Genomic DNA, 24,699 nt, shown 5'->3' with positions numbered 1-24,699 from the left:
ACAAAGAACTGAATCAGTGCAGATCTAAGGCAAAGGTCTTGGATAAATGACTTAATGAATTGAAGTTTAGCAGGATGCAATATTGAAGGTCAGTTGTGAAAAGGATTGGCTGTCCATTGGTAAATCCGGGGAAGTATTCAACTTTTCCACTGCTTGACTCTTGGCTTTGTCCTTTTGAAAAGCTTTCTCGTTGAAGGAAAGAATTGGATCAAAATAAAATGCCAGAAAAAAGTGTAGGTAAATGCTAATGCACTGTCTTTTGGCAAGGCAGAGGTTAAAGTAGGGAAGATTGCATTACCACAATAACATGTAAAATAATGACATGGATATTACAATTCATGCAATATGCACACATTACAATGGGGCAAATTTATTGCAAACCACATTCATTGGTACAAAATGCTCTTAAACTTATCAGAGTATAAAGCAAAGAGGTGCAAGATTAAAAATATGCACATTTAGAACAAGCTGTCTAATCCAATATATTTTGCGTCATAGGATCATTAACGTTAAATACACCACACGCATTTTGCCGAGGGAGGCTCCGAAACAAGCATTTAAAGCTTAGTATAATTACTCACACTTGCAAAAGGCATAGACACCACACACAACCTTCAACACCACACCTTTTGCCACCCACATATTCATATCCATTTCATATTTTACATGTTATTATGGTAATGCAATCTTCCCTACTTTCAGACTTCTACCTCTGCCTTGCCAAAAGGCAGTGCATTAACATTTAGCTGCCACTTTTTCTGGCATTTTATTTTGATCAAGTTCTTTCCTTCAACAAGCAAGCTTTTCAAAAGGACAGAGTCGAGATTCATACAGTGCAGTGTCTATATACTGTTATGTTGAAAACACGTGCAATTTTGTTTGGAAGTGTACAGAAACATCCATTTTCTGTTTGATCTTTTATCTTTACCATCAGCTTAAATGGAGCTCATACATACTTTGACAATCATAAGTCCAGGATGATATTGCATTAGGCTATCAAATATATAACACATTGCTGTGTCGGGACATATGAACGCCCTTTCTCGGCCAAATGGAAGTATTTGTATTTCATTTGCAATGAGCAAGTTGGCTGTACATTTGCAAGTTCAAAGCTAACTTCAAAGGCCAGACAATGTAATGTTTAATATTTTTTTCCATGTAAACATTTGTATGTTCAAAATAAATTGCCTTGAATATAAAAATGTTGATATTGGCCTTCCATTTCTTAGTTACTATGAAACTTTCTTCTAAAACCATAAACCTTTGAGGACACTTGTCAGTAAGCAATCGATTCTGACATGGGTGGGGTAATTGAAGTGCTGAGCCACCGGGAGATCAGGTTGGTTATTGCGAACCGAGCAGAGGTGTTGGGCGAAGCGATCGCCAAGCCTATGCTTGGTCTCACCGATCTAGGGCAGCTGACACCTAGAGCAGCGGATACAACAGATGAGGTTGGAGGAGGTACAGGACTCTGCTTCAGTCCTTGAATGGAGTCAAGGGGGGAGGTAAAGCGACAAGTGTAGCATTTCCTGCAGGTGCAAGGGAAAGTGCCAGGAGAGGGGGTGGTTTGGGTGGGAAGGGACAAATTGACCAGGGAGTTACGAAGGGAACGGTCTCTGCAGAAAGCCGACAGGGGAGGAGATGGGAAGATGTGGTCGGTGGTGGGATCCCGTTGGGAGACAAAGCTGGAGAAAATCAGCGGGTGAGGCAGCATCTATGGAGCAAAGGAATAGGCAACGTTTTGGGTCGAGACCCTTCTTCAGACTGATGTCGGGTGGGGGGAGGGGGGGGAAACAGGAAAAAGAAAGGAAGAAGCAGAGACAGTAGGCTGTGGGAGAGCTGAGAATGGGAGGGGAAGGAGGGAGAAAGCAAGGACTACCTGAAATTGGAGAAGCCAATGTTCATACCGCTGTGGTGTAAACTACCCAAGCAAAATATGAGATGCTGTTCCTTGCTCTGGCCATGGAGGAAGATCAGGACAGACAGGTCAGATTCGGAATGGGAGGGGGAGTTGAAGTGCTGAGCCACCGGGAGATCAGGTTGGTTATTGCAAACTGAGTGGAGGTGTTGTGCAAAGCGATCGCCAAGCCTGCGCTTGGTCTCACCGAGGTTGATCATACGCTGAATAATCAAGCAAGATTTGTGTTTGGAATTGGAAAGATATAATAGAAATTGCATTCATTGCAACATCTAAAAAGAGATGAGATACTGTATTGTAATCTTGTGCATGTCATTGTGGTATATATCATGTCTTGATTGGTGAATATATTTAGTTTGCAACTTTATTTGATGCAGAAATAATATGTGAATGCTTCATTGACCATAATTCCAACTGGCAACTACACACTTCGTCCGAGCACATTATCGCATGCAATCCGTCTTAAATGACCACCTAAACTGTCATTTGGCAACCTAAAAAGCTGCCGAGGTTGCCCGGCTGGCAACAGGGAAAAAAAGAGACCTGAACTACAACAGAATGCAGGCACTCAGGAAAAGAGGATCTACAAAGAATAAAGCTAAAGTTTCTGATCAAGGGGTGACGGAATACAAGAGCAAGAGGACGCCCATTTTGGTACATCCAATGGCAAAGCGGTATCTATTAAATTACTAAGAGCTGGGTATTCTCAATATTCAGAGTCCTTGGCCTTCTAGTGCACAAGTCACCGAAGCTGTCACAGCAAGCAATTAGGAGGACAAATGCAACATTAGCATTATTACAAAAAGAGATTGGAGTCTAATTGCACAAGTCCTTAGCGATTCCACACCCAAAGTAGCATGTGCAGTTTTGGTCTGCCATTGAAATATGCAGTAAAGATTCACAAAACTAATTCCAGACGTGAACCATGATTGCATTGTCAAGTTTACAAACATGAGGGGAGATCTTATTGAAATTTACAGAATTCTTAAAGGGGATGACAGAGTAGATACAGAAGGGGAATGTTTCCCCAGACTGAAACAAGACTAGGGACACAGTTTTTGAGTAGATAAGCCACTTAGGAATGAAGGGAGCCGTGGTAAGGTTAACAAGATGCGGTTACATTGAACATAGAACAGTACAGCACTACAGTTTTCTGCCCCATATGGCAGAGTTGTAGAGCATATTCAAAATGAAATTTCAAGGCAATAAGGCAAAAGAAATGGGGACGGTACTGGAAAACAACAAAGGGGGGCAGACTTGAAGGGCTGTATTGTACTATTTCTCACATTTCTTCAAACTGTATCATTGGAATTTTCTGCCCCTCTATCTACAAAGGATTGAGTGCTTAGTCTGAATACTATTTTGTTTCTAAAGAGATCAAGGCATGCAAGAGTCAGTTGGAGAAATTAGATTAGAGAGAGAATCAAGCTTTCTGATCAACACAGCAAGCTCCAATGGTAAATTTCCTGCTTTTGCTTCTACTTCCATTTAGGAACAAACTGCATTTATCTTAACGAGTTCTAAGTTTGCCATGACAGAGCTTTACTTCCGTCACCTCCATCTCTGTGCCAGCTTCTATGGGAAGGAGTCCTCACCTCCCAGTGAGGACACGTTCTCCCGTCTCCAACCTTCCTCCTCCTCTTGGACAGCCATCTACCCTCTCTGGACCTTTTTCTCTCTTGACTTTTCTGCTCCCCGGACATACTCTAATCTCACCTCCTGAGATGCTGCCTGACCCGCTAGTTACTCCAGCACTTTGTGTCTATCTTTAGCATTTTGTTGTCATGCCACTTTGGAGTTTGCAAATGTGCATGGATGAGCAGGGAAATGAATGCCAGTTTTAATGAACCCCCACTTCCCTGCAGGGTACACAGTTTTCCAGCCTCCAATGGAATCGTCACGAACCAGTGGACAGACTCCCACAAAAGAAAAAATCCATATGCTTAGTTGCAGAAAATACAAATGAGATTTTATATTTTTAAATTAAAATAACATATTTAAGCATCTACAGTAAACTTGTACTTTAAATTTGGCAATTTAGATCATTATTAACACATCTGGACAAAATGTACTTCCCTGTGTGCCAACTAAAAGTGCAACGTGATTGCTTGCTCACCCTGCTTAAGGATATGTGTAGGAAGGAACTGCAGATGCTGGTTTACAAACAGAGTCTGAAGAAAGGTCTCGACCCGAAACGTCACACATTCCTACAGCATTACTCCAACATTTTGTGTCTGCTTGAGGATATCTCTGATGTCAGGGATAGCCCCAAACTGGCCCACGGCCAATAAATCACCAAAAAGGAAAAGTTCAGAAAACCTGCAAACAACTTCCAAAGATGGTGCAGTGTATCACTGGTTTACTGCTTAATGAAAAAATCCAGATCATCTGTTCCTAGTCCAGATACTGCTTGGGTTGAGTCCTTACGTCTTTTTCCATGAAAATTTAAAAGCTGGAGTGAAAGTATGAACATTTACAAAGATAAAACATCCAAAGATTTTGTTACAACCTCCTACCCCTAGCATTAGGATGCCTAAGTGACACCACCCAAGTGGCACCAGGTTTAGGGTAAAATATTGCACTCAGCACAGCCTGCATGCCATCCAGAGCCACCAAAGGTGTTTTTCTCAAGAGACCATTTCACATGATAAAAAGACAGTAAATCAGTCACAAACCTAGCACAAAGGCCAAAGGAATTCAAAAAATCCAGTTTTGTAACATCCCCAATGTAAACAGGGTCAGGAATATTCAAAGAATGCAAGTTACTCTAAGGCTCATTGTTTAACACGTTATCAATGGGAAAAGATAATTTCCCTTTATACACTCCCTTAGCCACAAAACAGCAAACAGGTGACCACTTGAGGGTAATACTACTTACATACATTTTAGTTTTGGCTCCAACACTGACTTGATCGATAATTTCAAATCAAACAGAACTTAATCGCACATACCATTTACACTCTGGGGAACTGATCAAGAATAATCTATGCCCTCTACCTCAAATGATCATGAAATCCAACAGCAAAGACAGGTTGTGCTGACCAGTTTGCTTAAAATTCAGAGATACATTACAGAAACAGGTATTTCAGCCCACCGAGCCACACTAATCATCGATCACCCATTAAAACTAGTTCCACATTATCCCACTTTCTCCTTCACTGCCAACACACTAGGGGCAGAGATACATTAACCTAGAAACAGCATATTTCTGGACAGCCGGAACACCGAGCCCACACAAATGTAAACACCATCAGATCACCTAAAGTTAGGAAACCAGTCTAGTTCCAGCATTATCCCACTTTGCCTCATCCTATCACTGCCAACATCACACAGTTCAAGCAACTGTATTAAATTTAATCTAATATTTCATTCAGAAACCTTTATGGTTCAGTATCTGGGATACTCATTACTCTGGAGTACAAGCCAGGGGTCCAGAATGCAGCCAGATCTGGGGTGTGGTCTGTGGTCCAGGTGTACAGCCAGAGCAAGGCTCGGGGTCTGGGATACAGCCATTTGCAGACAGAGTCCTGTGTATTTACTGCTACCTTTAAACTAATCTGGCTCACTGTAAATTTTATTGTCCAACTGTGCAAGGTCAAAGAGTGAAATACAAGTGTCTGGGCATTAACTGAAGTAACATACAATAGTCCCGTAGATTTACGAATCCAATATGTGTATTCCTCCTGCAACTTTGAGGTGAAGTTCAGATTCAATTTTAATTGTCATTGTCAGTGTACAGTACAGAGACAACGAAATGCATTGCAAAGTCGCCAAAATCTAAGTTTAAATGGAAAATTCAGAAGCAGAAATAATCATAAGAGATTAAGTGGCACAGTGGTGGAGTTGCTCCTTTATAGCGTCAGAGAGCCTGGTTTAATCCTAACTATGGGTGCTGACTGTACAGAGTTTGTACATTCTCCCTGTGACCACATGGACTTTCTCTGGGTGCTCCGTTTTCCTTCCACACTCCAAAGACATACAGTTTTGTAGGTTAATTGGCTTTGGTAAAGATTGTAAATTACTTTAATGTGTAGGATAGTGCTAGTGTACGGGGATCGCTGGTCGGCGTGGACTCGGCAGGCCGAATGACCCGTTTCCACACTATCTCCAAATTAAACTAGAATAAAAGCAATGTTTACTTATTCAAACTAAATAATTTCCAGACATTAAATTTTTAAAAGACGAATATACACTTTCTTACTATAGTCAATGGGCAAAATGGCAACCTATAGCCTTGATTCCCATTCTGCCAAATTTCTGCAGCCTATACTCTCTCATGTTAAACCAATTCCCCTTTCATCTACACTTCAGCTAATTGACACGAGTCAAGCAACCTGCTAATTAGCACCTTTGGGATTTTAGAGGAAACTTGAACACCCAGGGGGCACCTAAATAGTCAAACAGTGACAACATGCAAACCAGACAGAATACGAAAGGCCAAGATTAAACCCTGCTAACGGGATCTGTGAGGCAGCAGCATTGCCTCCTACGCTGCAGTAGACTTCCTGGTGCCTTTATTTTTTAAATGGTTGCTTATAAAATACTGAAGATGCTGAAAATCTGAAATAAAACAGATGTCAGAAATACTCAGCAAGTCAGGTATTGGGGAGGATCCAGGACCCACAATATAAAGTGTTTATTTCTAGAGATGCTGCCTGACAATGCTTGCAACACTCAGCATGTCTGCTTTATATCATGCAAGGCTGGTGTTGGACAACAAATGTAGTTCGGGAGATTTGCAAAGCAGTGTTAACTGCATTAATTTCAGTTAGCAATGCCAATCATGCTTTTTCAGGTATGACTCATAACATTCCATAAATCTACAAGTCACAACACAGCTGAAAGATCAAATCATCTTCAGGCAAAAAAGGCACTTTAAATTTGCTCAGTATTACCAGAATTGCAGGTTTAACATTTGCTGAATAAATTACTGATTTTAGGTCAGTCACCCAATCACCACTTCCCTCGACCATAGTCAATCTCTCAGGTGACTGAGGAATCATTAATTTATCCACAACAATTTTGAGAACACGTCACACCACAATAAGCAGTTTTAAGCTCATGTCAAAATTTACAGCAGCATTTTAAACCTTAAATGGAACATAAATGGTCATGAATTACAAGCCAGTTAAATTGGCTTCCCAAGACTAAAAAGGGAGAAATGAAATAGATTTTTTTTTTAAATCAATATCCAGTTACAACCAAATTTTGCTGTAGATTTTTTTTTTTTAAATCTGATTTTACACGTTTCTTCATGTTACTCCCCTCTTTCAAAACAGTGACCTCAAGTTTTAACGCTTAAATTGGAAATCCTACATGACCCCCTGAAACAGCTTCATTGACCCATTCAAAACCAAAATGTTATTTTCGAAAGTCAAGCGTGATAATTCTGCCAAGGACAAGAACTTATTGCTAATTAGAAATTGATAACTACAAGAATTCTGGTGTACTCAAGATTTACCATTTTAATATAGGACCAGCAAAACCATTAGGAAGATGGCAAGATCCTGGACCAGTAACACTTTTAATACATTATGAAAACGCCTGTTGTTTGTTAAGGACATTGGAATGTAAACATCAGAATGTATTGCTTTCTTAATGCAGATATTACTGTGGCCAGGTTTTGCTGACTAATACCGCAATCTTGTTACTTCTGTTGATGAGAAAAATGAACAATCACAGTTCTCATACAAGCTGTTAACAGACAGCTTGAAACAACTGCAGTTGCACTTTACTGGGCCAATTCCCAATGTGCACTGTCCGACGAGAGCACCAATTCAGGACAGTATTCTTGATCTTAAAATTCGAAATAATTCGATACACACCCAAAGCATTTGGAAACAGGCCCTTCGGCGTGCCGACTAGCGATCACCCCATACACTAGCACTATCCTACACACTAGGAACTAGTTATTTTTTCGAAGCCAAATAACCTACAAACTTGTACATCCGTATAGCCTGGAGTATGGGAGGAAACCAGAGCACCTGGAGAAAACTCACATGGTCACAGGGAGAACATGCAAACTCCGAACATACAGCAACTCGGCCGCTGCATCACTTTGCACCTCTCGTTGTTGCATAATACAGCCTCAAGTGTCAATTCTATTAGCATGATCACTCCTCAGAATGTACCCCAAGTAGAAAGTCTGAAGAAGGGTTCTAACCTGAAACATCACCAGATCTGCTGCCTGACCCATTGGGTTATTCTAGCACTTAGTCCAATTTTTCATGAGCATGAATATACACCCGTATGGAATCATTTTTAATTTGTAGGGAAGTACTTAATTTAAAGAAAGCTATGACTTAACTAATATCTGTATGGTTTCTAACACATGCCTGGATAATGACAGACAACTAAACTGTACAGAAATGCATGTTACTGTTCAGCTTAAACACAAGGTGGTCAAAAGTATTAACTGCAGGAGAAAATATCCGACATCAAATTTGGAAATTTCTATAGCTCAAAATAATCTTACACTTCCCAAGGTATTTACAACATCCAGAGTTTTCACTCTTCCATCTAAAAGCACCAATGTTACTTAAGATATGAACACTAATATGTTAGAGCATGCAATTGTTTTGTAGTACAAGCTTAGGGGACAAATAATAACAACTCGCAGATTGCTAAATATAGAAAATTATAAATTGCTAAGAGCCAATATATTAAAGAAAGCTCATTTTTCAGTAAATCAATGCTACCGTGGCACTGAAGAACACCCCAAAACACTACCTATGATCAGACAGACAGCAAAATTGATCTCTATTCTAAAAGCACCGCTACAATCAGCTCTGCTTCAAAAGGAACTGTGTTTAGCAACCTTCAGATTCGCCTTTTTTACCTTCAGAATAATTGCTGTCGAAACATAGTGTCTTCAACTACTAAAATTGGGAATAGAATTATGATTGCATTAGTTGAATTTATTTTCTAAACTCAAGGTCAATATACTGCATTTCATTCTTCAGCAGGGTAACATTTCCATAAAATGCTAAACAAATTAAATTTGCATATCACTGTACCTTAATTGGTACACATGACAATAAAAGACCTTTGAAATGTGAGATACTAGTCCTTCAAATAAACATTATACAAAAACAGTCAAAAATTATCAACCAAAGCCAGCATCCACACTTCTGATAACAGTTAAGAGAGATTTGGATGTGTTGGAAAGAACTGCAGATGCTGGTTTACACTGTAGATACAAAATGCTGAAGTAATTCAGCAGAACAGGAATCTCTGGATAGAAGGAGTAGGTGACGTTTTGAGTCAAGACCCTTCTTCAGCATGTTCTTCCTCCCCATAGTACTCAATGAATGACCCTTATTCCATATTCTTCCCAACAAAGAGTCAACAGCTCATCTCCATGTGCATCTCCAAAGATCAGTCCTCAGTGCAGCACATCAATGCAATAGCTAAGAAAACTCAGCATCGCCTCTACTTCCTCAGATGATTCAGTATGTCGATGAATACGCTATAGGTGTACAGTAGAGCACGTGCTGACTGGCTGCATCAGGGCCTGGTTCAGCAACTCAAATGTCCAGAATGAAGGAGATTCAAGGTCGGCTGCAGGAGGAGCACCTGGGGCACGAAGGCTGAAGGTCTGGCGAGAAGGACGACTCGCTGGCAATCCGGAAAGGGTCTTGACCCGAAACAACACCTATTCCTTTTCTCCAGAGATGCTGACTGACCCGCTGAGTTACTGCAGCATGTTGTGTCTATTTTCCGAATGAGGTGACGGGTGCAATGAGCCTTTATGGCCAACTGCAACTTGGACTGCGTAAAGTGGCACCAAAATCTGGCGACAATTGCATATGAGCTCAGTGGGCTGTTTCCATGCATGGGGCACTTAATCGGGGAGTGTCGATGTATGATGATAATTGCACTGAACTATATACTTAAATACCGCTGACCTCCCCACGATCAAATGGATCTATCGGAGGCACGGCCTCAAAAAGGCAGCTAATATGGAAAATGCACATCAACCAGGCCCTGCACTCATTTTGCTACTACCATCAGGATGGTAGTAGCAAAATGAAAACAGGCTCTTGAACACTACACAACATTAAGTTCAGCAACTATGATCTTCTGTATTTTCTTATAGACCGTCTTTGATTGCATGATGGAATTACATTTTTTTTGCACTCAAGGTTAAAATATTAATTTATTGTATTTCTCATATAACATTAGCGGAGTGTTATTCCATTTATTGACCTATGCTGCAGTAAGAATTTTATTGTTCTGTGTCAGTATATAGGACATTTAAGCATTCTTGACTCTTGACTTTCAAATTACTACAACTATTTGGTTTTACATCTGGAGGAGGATGGGTAATGCTTGACACCATTTAGCCTTCAACACAAAAATAGAAATGGAGTAAACCATAGGGAATCTTCAAGCCTTCCCCCACCATTCAATAAGATTACAGCTGATAGTGACTTCATTTTCCTTCCTCAATACACAACTTCCAACAATTCACAATCCTTAAAATGTATCACTTTCACTTTATCCTGCGACTATATCCACAAAACTCAAGGGGCTAGAGACCCGAGATAGATCCCAACTATGGGTGCTGTCTGTACGGAGATTGTACTTTCTCCCCGTAGCTGCCTGGGTTTTCTCCGAGATCTTCGGTTTCCTCCCACACTCCAAAGACGTACAGTACAGGTTTGCCGGTTAATTGGCTTGGTGCAAATTTATAATTGTCCAGTGTGTAGCATATTATTTACTATGTACGGGGATCACTGGTCAGCTCGGACTCGGTGGGCAAAAGGGCTGGTTTCTATATCTCTGATCTAAACTCGAAATTTCACCACCCCTGACCCACCTACAAACCCACACCTTTGGAATGTGGGAGAAAACCAGAGCACCTGGAGGAAACCCATGTGGTCACAGGGAGAACAGCACCCGAGATCAGAATGGAACCCAAGTCTCTGGCACCGAGGCAGCACTCTACCAGCTGTGCTACTGCACTGCCCCACGCACTACCGAAACAAGATTTGTGACAGGCATATGAACACATGCACACAAACAATTAAAATGTGCAACAGGAGTCGGCAATTTGGACTGATTCAAGTTTCTGCAGTGATTGCATAAATAATTATTTTTTTGCAGGCCACTGCTGAGATCACGAGCCAAGCTTGGATTTCCGTGTCTGTAGTACAGGCATGGTGCTTTCGCCAAACCACTTGGGTGTTAATACACATGTCAAAACTCATTTGAATAAATTACATTTCAGTATTAAATTTGAATGTATAACTAGTCCTCAAGATTTAGTTTTTTTTTTAAAGAAACAAACCTACTTGCATTGCCTTAGCATCTAAAACATATTTAGATCATGCGAGATACTATTATTCCCCAAGTTTTCAAGCAACCTCAACTGTTGTCAGCTAACAAACCTGCCACACAACATTTAAATCAGTTGAACATCAAACCCCCTCCAGCCCTCATTCAATTTCTAGTTTGTTCATAACTGCTTAGGCTTAAAGTTCTTGGTAATGTAGCTACGTGGGAGACAGCTTTCTTCACCCGTTAACATTGTTTCATGAAGTTTCCTCGCCTACAAATCCATTTCGGGCAAATCATCCCTCAAACTTTCAATCCCTGAAACTCCATTTAAAAACCCATTGAGATGCTTGACATTGCCCTTGTAACAAAATTACCCAATTATTACACCATAAACTTTAGTCCTATCCCTCCAAAGTTAATTGATATTGCATTAAAAACAGATAGGTACAACCAAAAAAAACCTCTTCAACTTACGACTGTAATAGGTTTCTGCCCATCTGGGTAAACATTCTGCAAACTTTACAAAAAAGTTCCATGAATTCATAGCCTTTTCCACAAAAAAGACACAATTTCAAGAAATACTTACATCTGGATATTCTTTCACAGGCACAAATAGTTTTTCTTGTAACTGCATAATAGGTCCTATGGGATCTGGTAGGTCCATTGGCAGCTTATCAACAAGGCCATTCATTGTATCTGTATACATGTCCTTTCGTACTCTGCTTATTTCTGCAGAAACAAAAGATTTTCAGAATGTTTGAATGCAAGTCTCCACTAGCAACAAATACCAGACCTTTACAAAAAAAACTTTATAACAGTTTATTTATTCTTACAGCTTGTACCCGACATTGTTTAAATGACTTCCTAACCATCGTTGTGCTAAGGGGGAGTGGGGGTGGGGCAGAAATGAGAGAAAGGAGACGTCCTGAGAGGGGAACCAAAAAGGTCAACACTTTGTATTATACTTCAGAAATGCCATCAAATGAAACAGATTTTCATTTGGGATTGTAATACGAAAGATGAAGGTCAGTGCAACACTTGTAAGAACACGAGCAAAACAAAAATCAATACCAACACTGTATCAACCCATTCTAAACAGGTGACTGCACAAGTATGATTAATCTGTCTTTAACATTGGATATTGGAAGGGTGGCTAGGAGTTTATCTTCTCATTACAAATCTTGCAAATACTTAATATTTTGCTCATTTTCATTGGATATGTAATTAGTACATTACAACTTACAACTCCAAAAACCGACAGGTTAGTAGGCTAATTGGCTTGGTAAAATTGTAAATGATCCCTCATGTGTGTAGGATAGTGTTAGTGTGCGGGGATCACTGGCCAGTGCATATTCGTTGGGCCGAAGGGCCTGTTTCCCCACTGAATCTCTAAACTAAACTTATTATCCAGAAAATTTGAATAGTGCCCCCTTTTGACATGTGTTTGGGTATAACCAAGCCAATCGCTTTCGATGGAAACAGGACTCCCAAGAAAAAATATATACGATTGATCAATCTGACACATTAACCGTCTCTTCAAGATTTTGCCAGTCGTGCTGAGCATAGAGTATTTTATTTCAGATTTACAATTACTATTTCATTTTTTGGATCACAGAAACCAATGTCGATAGAAAAGTGGTGCTGGAACCTCTTCTTTTTAATTAAAAACCTCCAAGAGCTCAACAGTTGGTCATTTTCAATCTTTATGATTTGTGGACTGCATATTAATGCGAACAAAACCAAGCATATGATGGAAAATACTCAAATTAACCTTATCAACTATAAGGAAAATAAAGGTGCTAATGAGAAAATATTAATAATCTAAGCCGTATTCCTTCAGAAAAGGGAATACGAGATCTGAAGAATCAGTATAAAACGCAAACTAAAATTGAGTATTCAGTGAAGATTACTTCTATTTCTGACGTGAAACAAAGATCCCCATTACTCAACACCCCTACTAGCCATACCAGGAGTCAATAATGTTTTATCGTCATTTATCCTGAAAGAGAACAATGAAATTCTTACTTGCAGAAGTGCAACATTTAAATCTGAATGACACCTAACAAGATAGACTAAAGCAATAGACAAGCACCAGCCTGGATGTTTCACAGGTATTCTTCGGTCATTCAATCTGAAACCACTGAGAAAATCGACCATCTTCAAGCCTTTCTCAACATGAGATGAGATGAGATCAGGTTAATATATGGCCATATATATCTTGTAAGAAAAAGAAGAGAAAATGGCCAGAGCGCCATGCATCGTTGACGATATTTCCAGCCTTCCTGATACAAAGCATCCTGAAGATGGACTAGCCAGAGGAAAACGATAAGCTTGTGATGAACTGGGCTGTATTCACCACTCTCTGCAGGTTCAGGTAGTCAAGAGTAGAGTAGATGCTATACCAGGCTGTGAGCACACTGTGAAGCAGACTTCCTACAGCACATCTCGTGGACATGCCGTATCTTCTCAGACACCCAAGAAAATAAATCCTGCTAATGAGCTTTTGATCACCTAATGTGTGTGAAGAGACCAGATTAGGTTTCTGGCAATATGGAACCCTAGGAATTTGAAGCTTTCAACCATCTCCTATCAACAACAGTTGTTGTAATAATCTGCAATAACTAAGTTAAATCGCGCATTCCTTTGATGTCATTCATATCTGTCTGTAGCAAACCTAGATTTAAACCAGCAATTTTGGAGAAAAAAAATATTGAAATTAACCAATATTTGAAATGAGTACAAGTGATTAATTAGAACTAAAATGTGTTAAGAATATTACGCAAAGTTTTTAGCGCAGCTTCCAGCAACCTTTAGAAAATGTACCAACGTGTTCTGTCAATTATGCAGTTTCAGATAATACATCCTTCATATTTTAAACAGCTATGCCAGGCTCAGACAGCTACTCCAGTCTCCTAACCAATATTACATGCTTTGGTCATCTCAAATGAACCACCCTGGTTATTTACATCTTACTCTCTATATGCAAACTGTCTGTTGCAATGTTTCAACATATCAACTCCATTTGAAAAGCACTTCACTAGCTGTGAAGTTTAGAGGTGTTGAGGTTATTAAAGGCAACGCCTTAGGTAGCTTTCGTAATTTAGAAAGGCTATGTGTTCCTTCAATTAAATATAAATGCTGGATCAGAAGACATCATTATGTTGTCAACAGCAAACCAAAATATTATCCAGATTAAGGAGTAAATTGATTTCAATCTCAACATGTAGGAATAAAGTTTGTTCCTTGGGAGTTGGACAAAATAGTGCCTTTCTTATTATAAATAAAACATAGCCAAAAATGAGTCTCCATAAACTACATTGAAATAGGCAGCAATAATTAGACTAGCTCAGGCTTTGTTTTATTTCAAGAAAATAACTTTCATGCAAATGTGAACATTTATTTCCTAAACCTTTTCCATCACACTTCTTCCATTGGCCATCTTCACTACAGCCACAATCTGTTTGAGAAACAGCGATGAGAATTTGTCAGTGGTTTATATGCGCATGTTGAAAGCTAGATTTATCCACCTTAAACCAAAAATGAATAAACTGCAACTTCATAGCGACTGAAATTTATCGACTGGAACAAATTTTAACTAATTAAAATAACATACATTACAAGTCAGCTGGGATATCATCCAACTTAAAAATTGATGTCCTTGTTATAAACGCACCTACATCATGATAAGTAAAAATTTGAACATACAGGCCAACTAGATTCAAAATAAACTTTGGACGCTACTACAGTAAAAGAGCAAGTATTCATCCAAATGGCCTACTATGTGCCTTTGCATAACTACAATTAGGAAATTTGCAAATCTTAGGTCACATGGAAATTACCAACGATGCCAATAACCAAAACGCTACAGGGCAGAAATCTCTGCAATTTCCTTGCCGAGGTACACATTCCCTCTCCAGGCAGATTTTTCTAGTAATGACTTAACTTTCCTTAATCCTTAAGAAAACAAATACAAGGCCATGTTAATCAAAAGATAGCTTAACTTAAAATATCCAATACTAAATATAAAAAAAACATCTCCACGGAGTCAGCACACATAGGAGGTATTAGGCGTAGCACCAGACAATTGGAAGTCTAAAAAACCTAAATTAAAGGTCATCACCAAGTGCTCACATGACTAACAAGGACAACCCCTAATAAAATTAATAAATTCAATGGGAACAAGTTAATGTCCTTCAAATTCTGTAAGACAAATGATCTGCCAGATTCAAGATGGAGAATTGTACTCAATAGAAAGGATAAATAAAAACACGTGGGTGAGAACCTTATCATTAGCACTCTCTTACGTTACATAAACACTGAATTCAAGGTACTTGTGCTCCCAGTTTAATTTAGAGATACAGCATGGAAACAGGCTGCAGTTCAGCCCACCGAGTCCATGCTAATTATCGATCATCCGCTCACACGAGTTCTTTGTTATCTCGCTCTCACATTCACTCCCTACACACTAGGGGCAATTTACAGACAGCCAATTAACCTACAAACCCTCACAAGGAAACCTACTTGGTCAATGGGAGGACGTGCAAATGCTACACAGACTGCACCCAGGGTCAGAAATCAACCTGGGTTTCTGGCACTGCGAGCCAGCGGTGCCACTGTGTCATCCAGTTCTTGACGCATGAATCATGCCCCTGAAAGCAATTGCAATGCTGATTTACCCAGATACACCAAGACAGCTGCCAGGGTTGCCAGTATGTCAGGAACCACTGGTGCAGACACCCCATCAAGGTCAATGTAAAAGTAGCTTCACTGACCCAGGGAAGTATTTTAGAACAACAAGCGCTTCAAATTCCAAATATCTAAATTAAGAACAGAAATCGCTCCAAACATACGTAACTGGAACATCATCTGCAGAGAAAGGAGACATTGGCACTTTGTGGTGAAGGGTCTTTAAAGATAATTCTGCCCTATCAAGTATGACTGGCACGTACTAAATTGGGAATTTGGCAAAAGCACCCTCTGACATTTTCTACTCACTAGTAATGGACCTGCAATTTCATGTGCCATGTCAATATATAAAGAAACACATTCAATGTTTTTGATCCTGAAAACACTGTAGTTTACCAGATTTCATAAAGTATATATTTAAAACTTATATATACCTAAAAGTATATTTAAGGATACTTAAATGTATCCTTTAAGTAGACTAATGTAGCACAAAAATAGTGCAAGCCTAGGCCACATTACAATCAAACTAAAGGATACATACAGTGCCCTCCATAATGTTTGAGACAAAGACCCATCATTTATTTATTTGCCTCTATACTCCACAATTTGAGAATTGTAATTAAAAAAATAATAATAATCACATGTCGAGGGGTAACCCCTGTATGGTCGCGAGTAGCCACCCACAGAGTCGTACCTTTTTCTGGTCGCAGCTAGATTTTCAACATGTTGAAAATTTTCGGAGACCTGCTGCGACTATGACAGGTGCCGACAAGACGCCGAAAAACATTGCATAAGTGGGACAGGCCCTTAAGACAGCTCACAGCACCCAGTCTTTCCATCACCTTTGGAAACATTTATTGCTGTTTATCAACATCAGACCACCTATAATCACTGCTGTAATTTCTACATGGTGAAACCAAAAATGTATAAAAATGGCCTTTATTAAAATCTGACAATGTGCACTTTAACTACATGTGAGTTTTTTCTATTACAAATCGCAAATTGTGGAGTACAGAGACAAATAAATAAATGATGGGTCTTTATCCCAATCTTTATGGAGGGCACTATATTAGCAACTAGTAATGGAGCAGTAGAATGTGCTTAGTTTAACCCATCGACTTCCATAATATTTTTAGTGAATGATTGCACAGGAGATTGTGCTTGACCATTGCAGTACAATGCAACCAAAGGCCAATACCAAAGCTGCAAGCCAGGCTAATCAATATAGAGACCAGTGATTGATTAGTCGCTTCCTGGGATTTTGTAACTTCATTTTAAAAAGAGTCTAAGCATAGTGATTTTTCTTTGAAAATATAACCATATAAAGATAGTGGTCCTATCTACCTCTTTGGAGACTCTCGGTCTATCTTTGATCGGACCTTACTGGCTTTATCTTGCACTAAACGTTATTCCCTTATCATGTATCTGTACGATGTGAATAGCTCAATTGTAATCGTGTATTGTCTTTCCACTGACTGGTTAGCATACAACAAAAGCTTTTCACAGTACCTCTGTACACGTGACAGAGAGTAAACTCAAATGAAAATATTGGCTGTAATGCCAAGTCATAACAGAAACAATTTCTATGTTGCAAAATGGCACACCCATTTCCCTAGATTGTAGCGAGTACAATACTCCTTGCAGATCCTATGATCAGATTTTACTTCCAACAAAAATGTTCATAAGTTCATATGTGATAGCAACAGAATTAGGCCATTTGGCCCATCAAGTCCTACTCAGTCATGGCTGATCTCTTTCCCTCAACCCCATTCTCCTGCTTTCTCCCATAACCCCCAACACCCATACTAATTAAAACGTGTTTGTTGCAAATGGACTAACACTAGCATGAAGTTTACATTTTCATAAGCAAATTTTTATACACAAGATTGTTCCCAGTTGGCAGATGGGAACTAATATTACTAAATTCAAGGCTAAAACATTTATATCAGCTGGAGCAATTCTGACAGTATGAGCTAGAGGCTTTCATCACACCTAAAGTACTTTATCAGCTGCCCACATAGCTGGTTTCATGTTATGTTATCTTAACAAAGGGTTACATTTTTGACCTTGCTGCCAGAGCACATGGTGCAGCAAAGTGTTTATATAAAAAAACTATGCCGCCCATGTTCTCAGAACAATTTTTCCTGCAATAGAGTTTGATTTTTACAGTTAAATAGCAACATATCTTGGCTCAATACAAGGCATGTCAAGCTAGGACATTCCATTTAAGGAGCGAAGCTTCCGAAGTTAATGCAACAAAAATGAAGAGTCTTACAAAAACATCTACTCGGAAATCAAGCTGATGTAAAATAAGCAGAGCAATTTAAATAGCTAAATTAGTTATTAATTTCTAAGGATTGGGTATGACAACAAGATCCTTAAAAAAAACACACTGGCTCTTGGCCTTTTAAGGTATCCTCATCTACCACATGTTTCAATCTTGAAAATGCCTCAAAAAGATCTTTTGTCAGCTGTTCCATTTCCACAACTAACACCGAATCCTTCAATCCAGAGAATGCCATTGCTGCTGCAACGTTGAAATCTGTTGTCAAAATGAAATTGGCCTTAAAGCACAAGCAGCACATTTAATTATCCACTTTAATTGGTAAAACTGAAGGGCAGCACTTGCATAATCCTTTTTTTTTTAAAAAGAGCTACAATATAAATTGTTTTTCAAATATGTTTATAAAATCTACAGAGAAAACATAAGCCCCTCCTGCTTGACTATTAAATTGCCTAAAGAGGGAAACGTTACTATGTTTCTGAGAAAACACGCAATGTTGTACACTCTGCTGTGCCTAAGATATACAGTAATTTCAATGGACCTGGAAAGGGGGAGGGGGAGGAGAGAGAAAATTATATAAATTACTGCAGATTATTCGCTACAACCAAGTACGGTATTATCATTCTATACATAGTAGAAGCAAACAACTACAGTTGCTGGTTAATACAAAAAATAACACAAATTGCTGGAATAACTCAGCAGGTCAGGCAGTCTCTCTAGACCACACGGATAGGTGACGTTTTGGCTCGAAACGGGAAAGCAGATTATTATCTAAACGGTGGCCGATTGGGAAAGGGGGAGATGCAGCGAGACCTGGGTGTCATGGTACACCAGTCATTGAAGGTAGGCATGCAGGTGCAGCAGGCAGTAAAGAAAGCAAATGGCATGTTGGCTTTCATAGCAAGAGGATTTGAGTATAGGAGCAGGGAGGTTCTACTGCAGTTGTATAGGGTCTTGGTGAGACCACACCTGGAGTATTGCGTGCAGTTTTGGTCTCCAAATCTGAGGAAGGACATTATTGCCATAGAGGGAGTGCAGAGAAGGTTCACCAGACTGATTCCTGGGATGTCAGGACTGTCTTATGAAGAAAGACTGGATAGACTTGGTTTATACTCTCTAGAGTTTAGGAGATTGAGAGGGGATCTTATAGAAACTTACAAAATTCTTAAGGGGTTGGACAGGCTAGATGCAGGAAGATTGTTTCCGATGTTGGGGAAGTCCAGGACAAGGGGTCACAGCTTAAGGATAAGGGGGAAATCCTTTAAAACCGAGATGAGGAGAACTTTTTTCACACAGAGAGTGGTGAATCTCTGGAACTCTGCCACAGAGGGTAGTTGAGGCCAGTTCATTGGCTATATTTAAGAGGGAGTTAGATGTGGCCCTTGTGGCCAAGGGGATCAGAGGGTATGGAGAAAAGGCAGGTACGGGATACTGAGTTGGATGATCAGCCATGATCATATTAAATGGCGGTGCAGGCTCGAAGGGCCGAATGGCCTACTCCTGCACCTAATTTCTATGTTTCTATGTTTCTATGAAACCTTTCTTCAGACTTTTGGTCCGGAGCTGGGCTTGGAATCCAGGTGAATTAACTGATTTCAGTTAATTCATCTAGAATTAACTGAATTAACCAGTTGGGTTGCTGTCTGTTCAGCTGAGGCAGACCACTAACTATGGTTAAATAAAACTAAATATTAAAGAGACAAAGAAACCCAACCCATCCATGACAGTCAATAAGCCAATCTAAACTAGTCCCCTTTACCAACTCCTCCCCAGAACAATCAGACTGAAGGGTCCCCACCCGAAACGTCACCTATTCATGTTCTCCAGAGATGCTGCCTGACCCGCTGAGTTACTACAGCACTGTCTTTTGGTAAACATACATCTGCAGTTCCTAGTTTCAACTGAAAATTAAACTACTGGAACTGAAAAGATATAATAGGTCCAACAGCTTAAAGGATTTGATAGGATTGATACAATCCCTCATCTTATGCAGAATATAAAATGAGGATTCACCATTAAGTGGAAGCAAGTCACTAATAAATCCCGTGGGTATTCTTGCCCCAAAAGGAAAAAAAAGCTACGCACTACCAATATAAAAGTACCCAAGAAAAAGACGCAGCTCTAAGGGAAGAAGAGTTAGATCAGCATAAAGGATAAAGGAACAGAATAATTATCCAATAGGAACAGAGGCAGAGGCAGGAAGGAACATAAATATCCATCAGGGACAGATATGCAGTATCATTTAGTGTAGACTGAAAAACGTTTCTAAAGAAAAAGATGAATTCTCGACTGTATACACCTCAAATTTGTCCAGTGATAAATCTAATATATTCAATTGCATCTGCTTTCCCAACTATTTTTTGCAACTTGCAGAGGGGAATCTACACAACGGGCTGGACTACACAGACAGCTATTGGGTAGGTCCACAGAGAACCACCAAACCACAGAACCTTCAACAACACGTTCAAGCATGCTGCTGCACTTCAAACGTATGGCTCAAGGCGATGAAGCAACTGAACTCTTGCTTCAAGACAGACTGGGAAGGGAAGAGGGAGTGACTGGATACACTTGTACCCAAGACAACATGCAGTGCAGTGTTTGAATAGCGCTGCAAACTTCATTGAACATTGTTTCTTTATCTTTGGGTATTGTTTTCAAAAAACAGTAAAAATACACATTTTATATCTATTATAGACTGCATTTACAGTTGTATTTTATGGTCCTCGACATCAAAGACTATCAGGGCAATTCCCCAACAATGCAACACATTACACAAAGTCTTGGGAATGAGGATAACTTCCTTCTGCTGTGTGTATTCTGAGATGCCCGTTGTGTGGAATCAGACACTTCCACAGATGGGACAAGAGATACCTCAGTGGACAGTTTGCAAGATGGTGCAGTCCTTTCACTACAAAGTGAGACTTCTACATGCATCCAAATAAAAGCCTCTATGTTATCAATGACATCCTTAAAGCCACCACAAAAGACCAATGCAATCATAGGTCATGCACAATCTGACCCTTTTCAAATATTTAGAATCATGGAAAAATAATGTTTACTACTTAATATATATATTTAGGAAATCTATTATTTGGCATTAAGTAAATCAGTTTCTATTAACACAAGCTGCCAGATAAAGATGGGGATGGCCCAGCAACTCAACAGCTCCCGCAGCGCCAGACCCCAACCATGGACGAGAACGATCTCTCTCACCAAACCATAAAGCAATAAAAACAACAAAATAATCTTACTTTTAACAAAGCAACAATAAATACAATTAATTCATTGTTTGAAAGCTGTGTTTTCTTACCCAGAAGAATCAAACCTGGAAAAAACAGAAGAAATTAAGGAGTATATGTACACAGCTTCACTGCTTTCAAGCAATGTTTATGCATTGTGCCCTTTGACCTGGGCATGCGCAGTCGGAATATCGAACTCGCTTATTACTGGAATCCTGACTCAGGCGTCTACAATTCACTCCATTACTTCCAAATCCAAAAAAGGGGCTCCTTGTAAACAGAACATGGAACGTCTTATTCTGAACTAAGTGATATCTGTGCAAATCTGGGACAAGAAATGCACGAAACCAATTAAAATAACTAGTTTTAAAATTCCTATTAGATTGCATTATCCGTAACAAACCCAGTCAACATTCTTCCACAAATATTTCTAAATCTTTAGAAGTAAACACGATCAGTGTAAACATTATCTTCATGGGGCAAGTTCCAATGTTTTCTGGCCAGGGAAGATAACAGGACAACCTTGATGGTGCACAGGAACTGCAGCATGTCACACCACAAATTTTCTATGACAGTTAAAGGAATTTGCAAGCATCACTAAAACTATTTTGTTGCATAACATAGTTGGGGTGCATCAAACACATCTGCAAACCCAGTACTGAGGCCTCCCCCAAATGTTTCCATAGATGCTGCCTGTCATTCTGAGCAATTCCAGCCATTTGCCACTGTTTTGTTTTAATTTTCACTATCAGTAGACCAACCAGGTTTTCTACAGCATAATGGGAGAAAAAGTGAAAATAAAAATCAGATGCTAAACTTACAAAAACAAAAATGTTGGAGAACTTGGCAGATCATAGCAGTTTATTGTGGGTCAGAAGAGTCTCGACCCGAAACATCATCCCCATTCCATTTTGCCAGAGATGCTGCCTGCCACTGAGTTATTCCAACTTTTTGTGTCTATCTTCGGTTTAAACCAGCATCTGCAGTTCCTTCCTACACACTTCATTGTGAAAGCCGAGTAATTACATTCTGCAACATGTTGAATTTTTGCAATCAAAAAGGCAGTAGTTCACAGATTCCAAAAACAAGACTTCATATTATACAGGAGATAAAGTTTGAAATAGCATTTCAGTTCTTACTATGTACTTACTCTATCCAAATGAACAGATGCTTAAATTGTACAGTTTCCACATCATTACCTAATGACAATATGCACATTTCAAACTATTAAGATTCAGGCACAAAATGTTTTCAGCTTTCCGAAGGGATTCTTCAATACAAGTGCAAGAATTATTCTTGTGAATACAAAATCATTTGAAGCCACACACATTCCTTCTGAATACCAGTATATTTTAGTGAAGGTATGAATGTTATTTGAATTAAAAAATCTCAGTTACAGGAAATACTGGCTCATTCCTGTGAAGAGTGTTGGTAATTTGCATAATCAGTGCAATTTATCCACATTCTGTACAACCTTCAATCACTACACCACCGTACTGATTCACACTCAAGCCCAGAATTTATTTGAATCCCTCCAGCCATAGGGCCAAGCACAGCAATATTACCAGAGGCCAAGTGGTTAAAACAAAGATAATTTACCTCTCGTCTTTTACAAATCATGCAATGTTTAGCCATGAGACTACATGGACTCGAGAGCAAACGGGCCAGACACACAGCTAGTCAGCCAATTCCCCCATCCGCACTGTTCTTTACAACTGTACATGCAATTATTTTCTATCAAATTCCTATCCATTTCCCTTTTGAAAGATTTAATTGGCATTGTTTATATCACTTGTAAGCCAATTGCAGATCACAACCCCATGTATAAAATATTTCACACCCCCTCTAAACAACTTAACTTCCCTCCGTTTCCAGAAACTGGTTCTTGACCAGAAACATCATTGCCTTTTGCCCCCAGATGTTGCTCACCCCATCTGTGAATTATCCAGCAGTACATTGCTCCAGATACCACCATCTGCAGGATAATGTTCTGTATTAAATGTCACATGCTACTTAAATGCCTTCTTGACCCGTCAGAAGCATTTAGCACAACATACCCGACTCGATCCCTCAAACTTTCAAAGCACCCAGTTGGTTTGAAATACAATCACACCATTCCTCTAACGGGCTCAGTCAAAGAATATATCTCTTCCAGACCAATATTGAGTCATGTTGTGAAGAGTTTTCCTTGTTGTTCTCCCTCTTCCTTTGAATATTGACCTTCATCAAGACCCAGAATTCAACACGCCCACAAACACACTCTCTCTCCCGCCACAGATTTTCTAGCACCCTGGTTTCCGCAGCCTTTCTGGATTATCTGTTGTTTTTTTAGGGGTGGGGGGGGGAGGGGAGGGGAGGAGAGAATTAAGCGTCTCTCTTGTAAATTGGTTCGGATTAAAGTAGGTGCCGGACCATTGATTGCCAGAAAATCGGTGGTGGACTTGTACCAGCTCTGGAAGATAAACATTAATTTTTTACATTTTGGAAGTTGAAAATCCTCTTCTGAAACAAAGATATTTCATAGGTTGCTTTCAAATGCATAGATCTATGCTGGTCAATTTTCATAAAGCCATTTCATTACAACCAGTAAAATAATCCCTAGGCGAAAATTCAGGTGGAGGGACAGAACAGGGAAAGAAAATCCCATTGACCAGTTTACTTATAATCAATAAACAGTTTTCTTCCTTTGAGTTGTTTATGAAATGGTATTCTTCACAAAAAAAAAAGTTTCAATTACAGCCATTAATTCACCCTAGCACTGTGCTATCTTCTGATACACTTTAGGACAAAGTAAATTGAAATTTAAGGATTCATGCTAAATTTCACAGCAAGTCCCACTGCAGAATATTGAAACTTTGAGTGCTTTATTAAAATTAAGACTAATACAAGTCACTTTCAGAAACAGAAATATCAAATTACTGCAATAACAACCATATTATAACCACAAATGCCAAATAAAAAAGTGATTTACTTTCCATCCGAATCTAATGAACATGCACAATGTTCGTAATGAGCAGGATTAATATCTATTTTCCAAAATATGCAGTCATATATATATATATATATATAGTCTAACCCACATTAGCTGGCTCTGATATCCACCATCATGTGAAGTGCTTGAGAGACTGATGATGGCACTCAATAACTCCAGCCTCTAGAACAGTCCTGATCTACTAGTTTGCTTCCCATTGTAAAAGGTCCAGAGCAGATGCCATCTCGCTGGCCCTAAACCCATCGCAGGAACTTGCGGACATAAGATTTACCAGGTTTCAATAAGAAAGTCCAAAATG

The 24,699-nt window shown here is 39.4% G+C and overlaps 1 protein-coding gene across 7 annotated transcripts in view; it reads right to left on the bottom strand.

Annotated features, from left to right (window-relative positions):
* Positions 1 to 24,699, bottom strand: part of qkia (QKI, KH domain containing, RNA binding a) — a 94,372-nt gene that overhangs the window by 55,963 nt on the left and 13,710 nt on the right. For all 7 annotated transcript variants that reach the window (XR_008725596.1, XR_008725597.1, XM_055656608.1 and 4 more), the window contains exon 2: positions 11,787 to 11,929. Coding sequence is in view for 5 of the 7 variants with exons in the window: in XM_055656608.1 (XP_055512583.1) it covers positions 11,787 to 11,929 (143 nt within the window). In the remaining 2 variants the exon portion in view is untranslated. The remainder of the gene's footprint in view (positions 1 to 11,786; positions 11,930 to 24,699) is intronic.

The sequence above is a fragment of the Leucoraja erinacea genome, chromosome 26, assembly GCF_028641065.1.
Source record: "Leucoraja erinacea ecotype New England chromosome 26, Leri_hhj_1, whole genome shotgun sequence".
NCBI classification, from domain to species: domain Eukaryota; kingdom Metazoa; phylum Chordata; class Chondrichthyes; order Rajiformes; family Rajidae; genus Leucoraja; species Leucoraja erinaceus.
The sequence above is the reverse complement of the archived record's forward strand: the minus strand, read 5'-3'. Positions and strand labels throughout refer to the sequence as shown.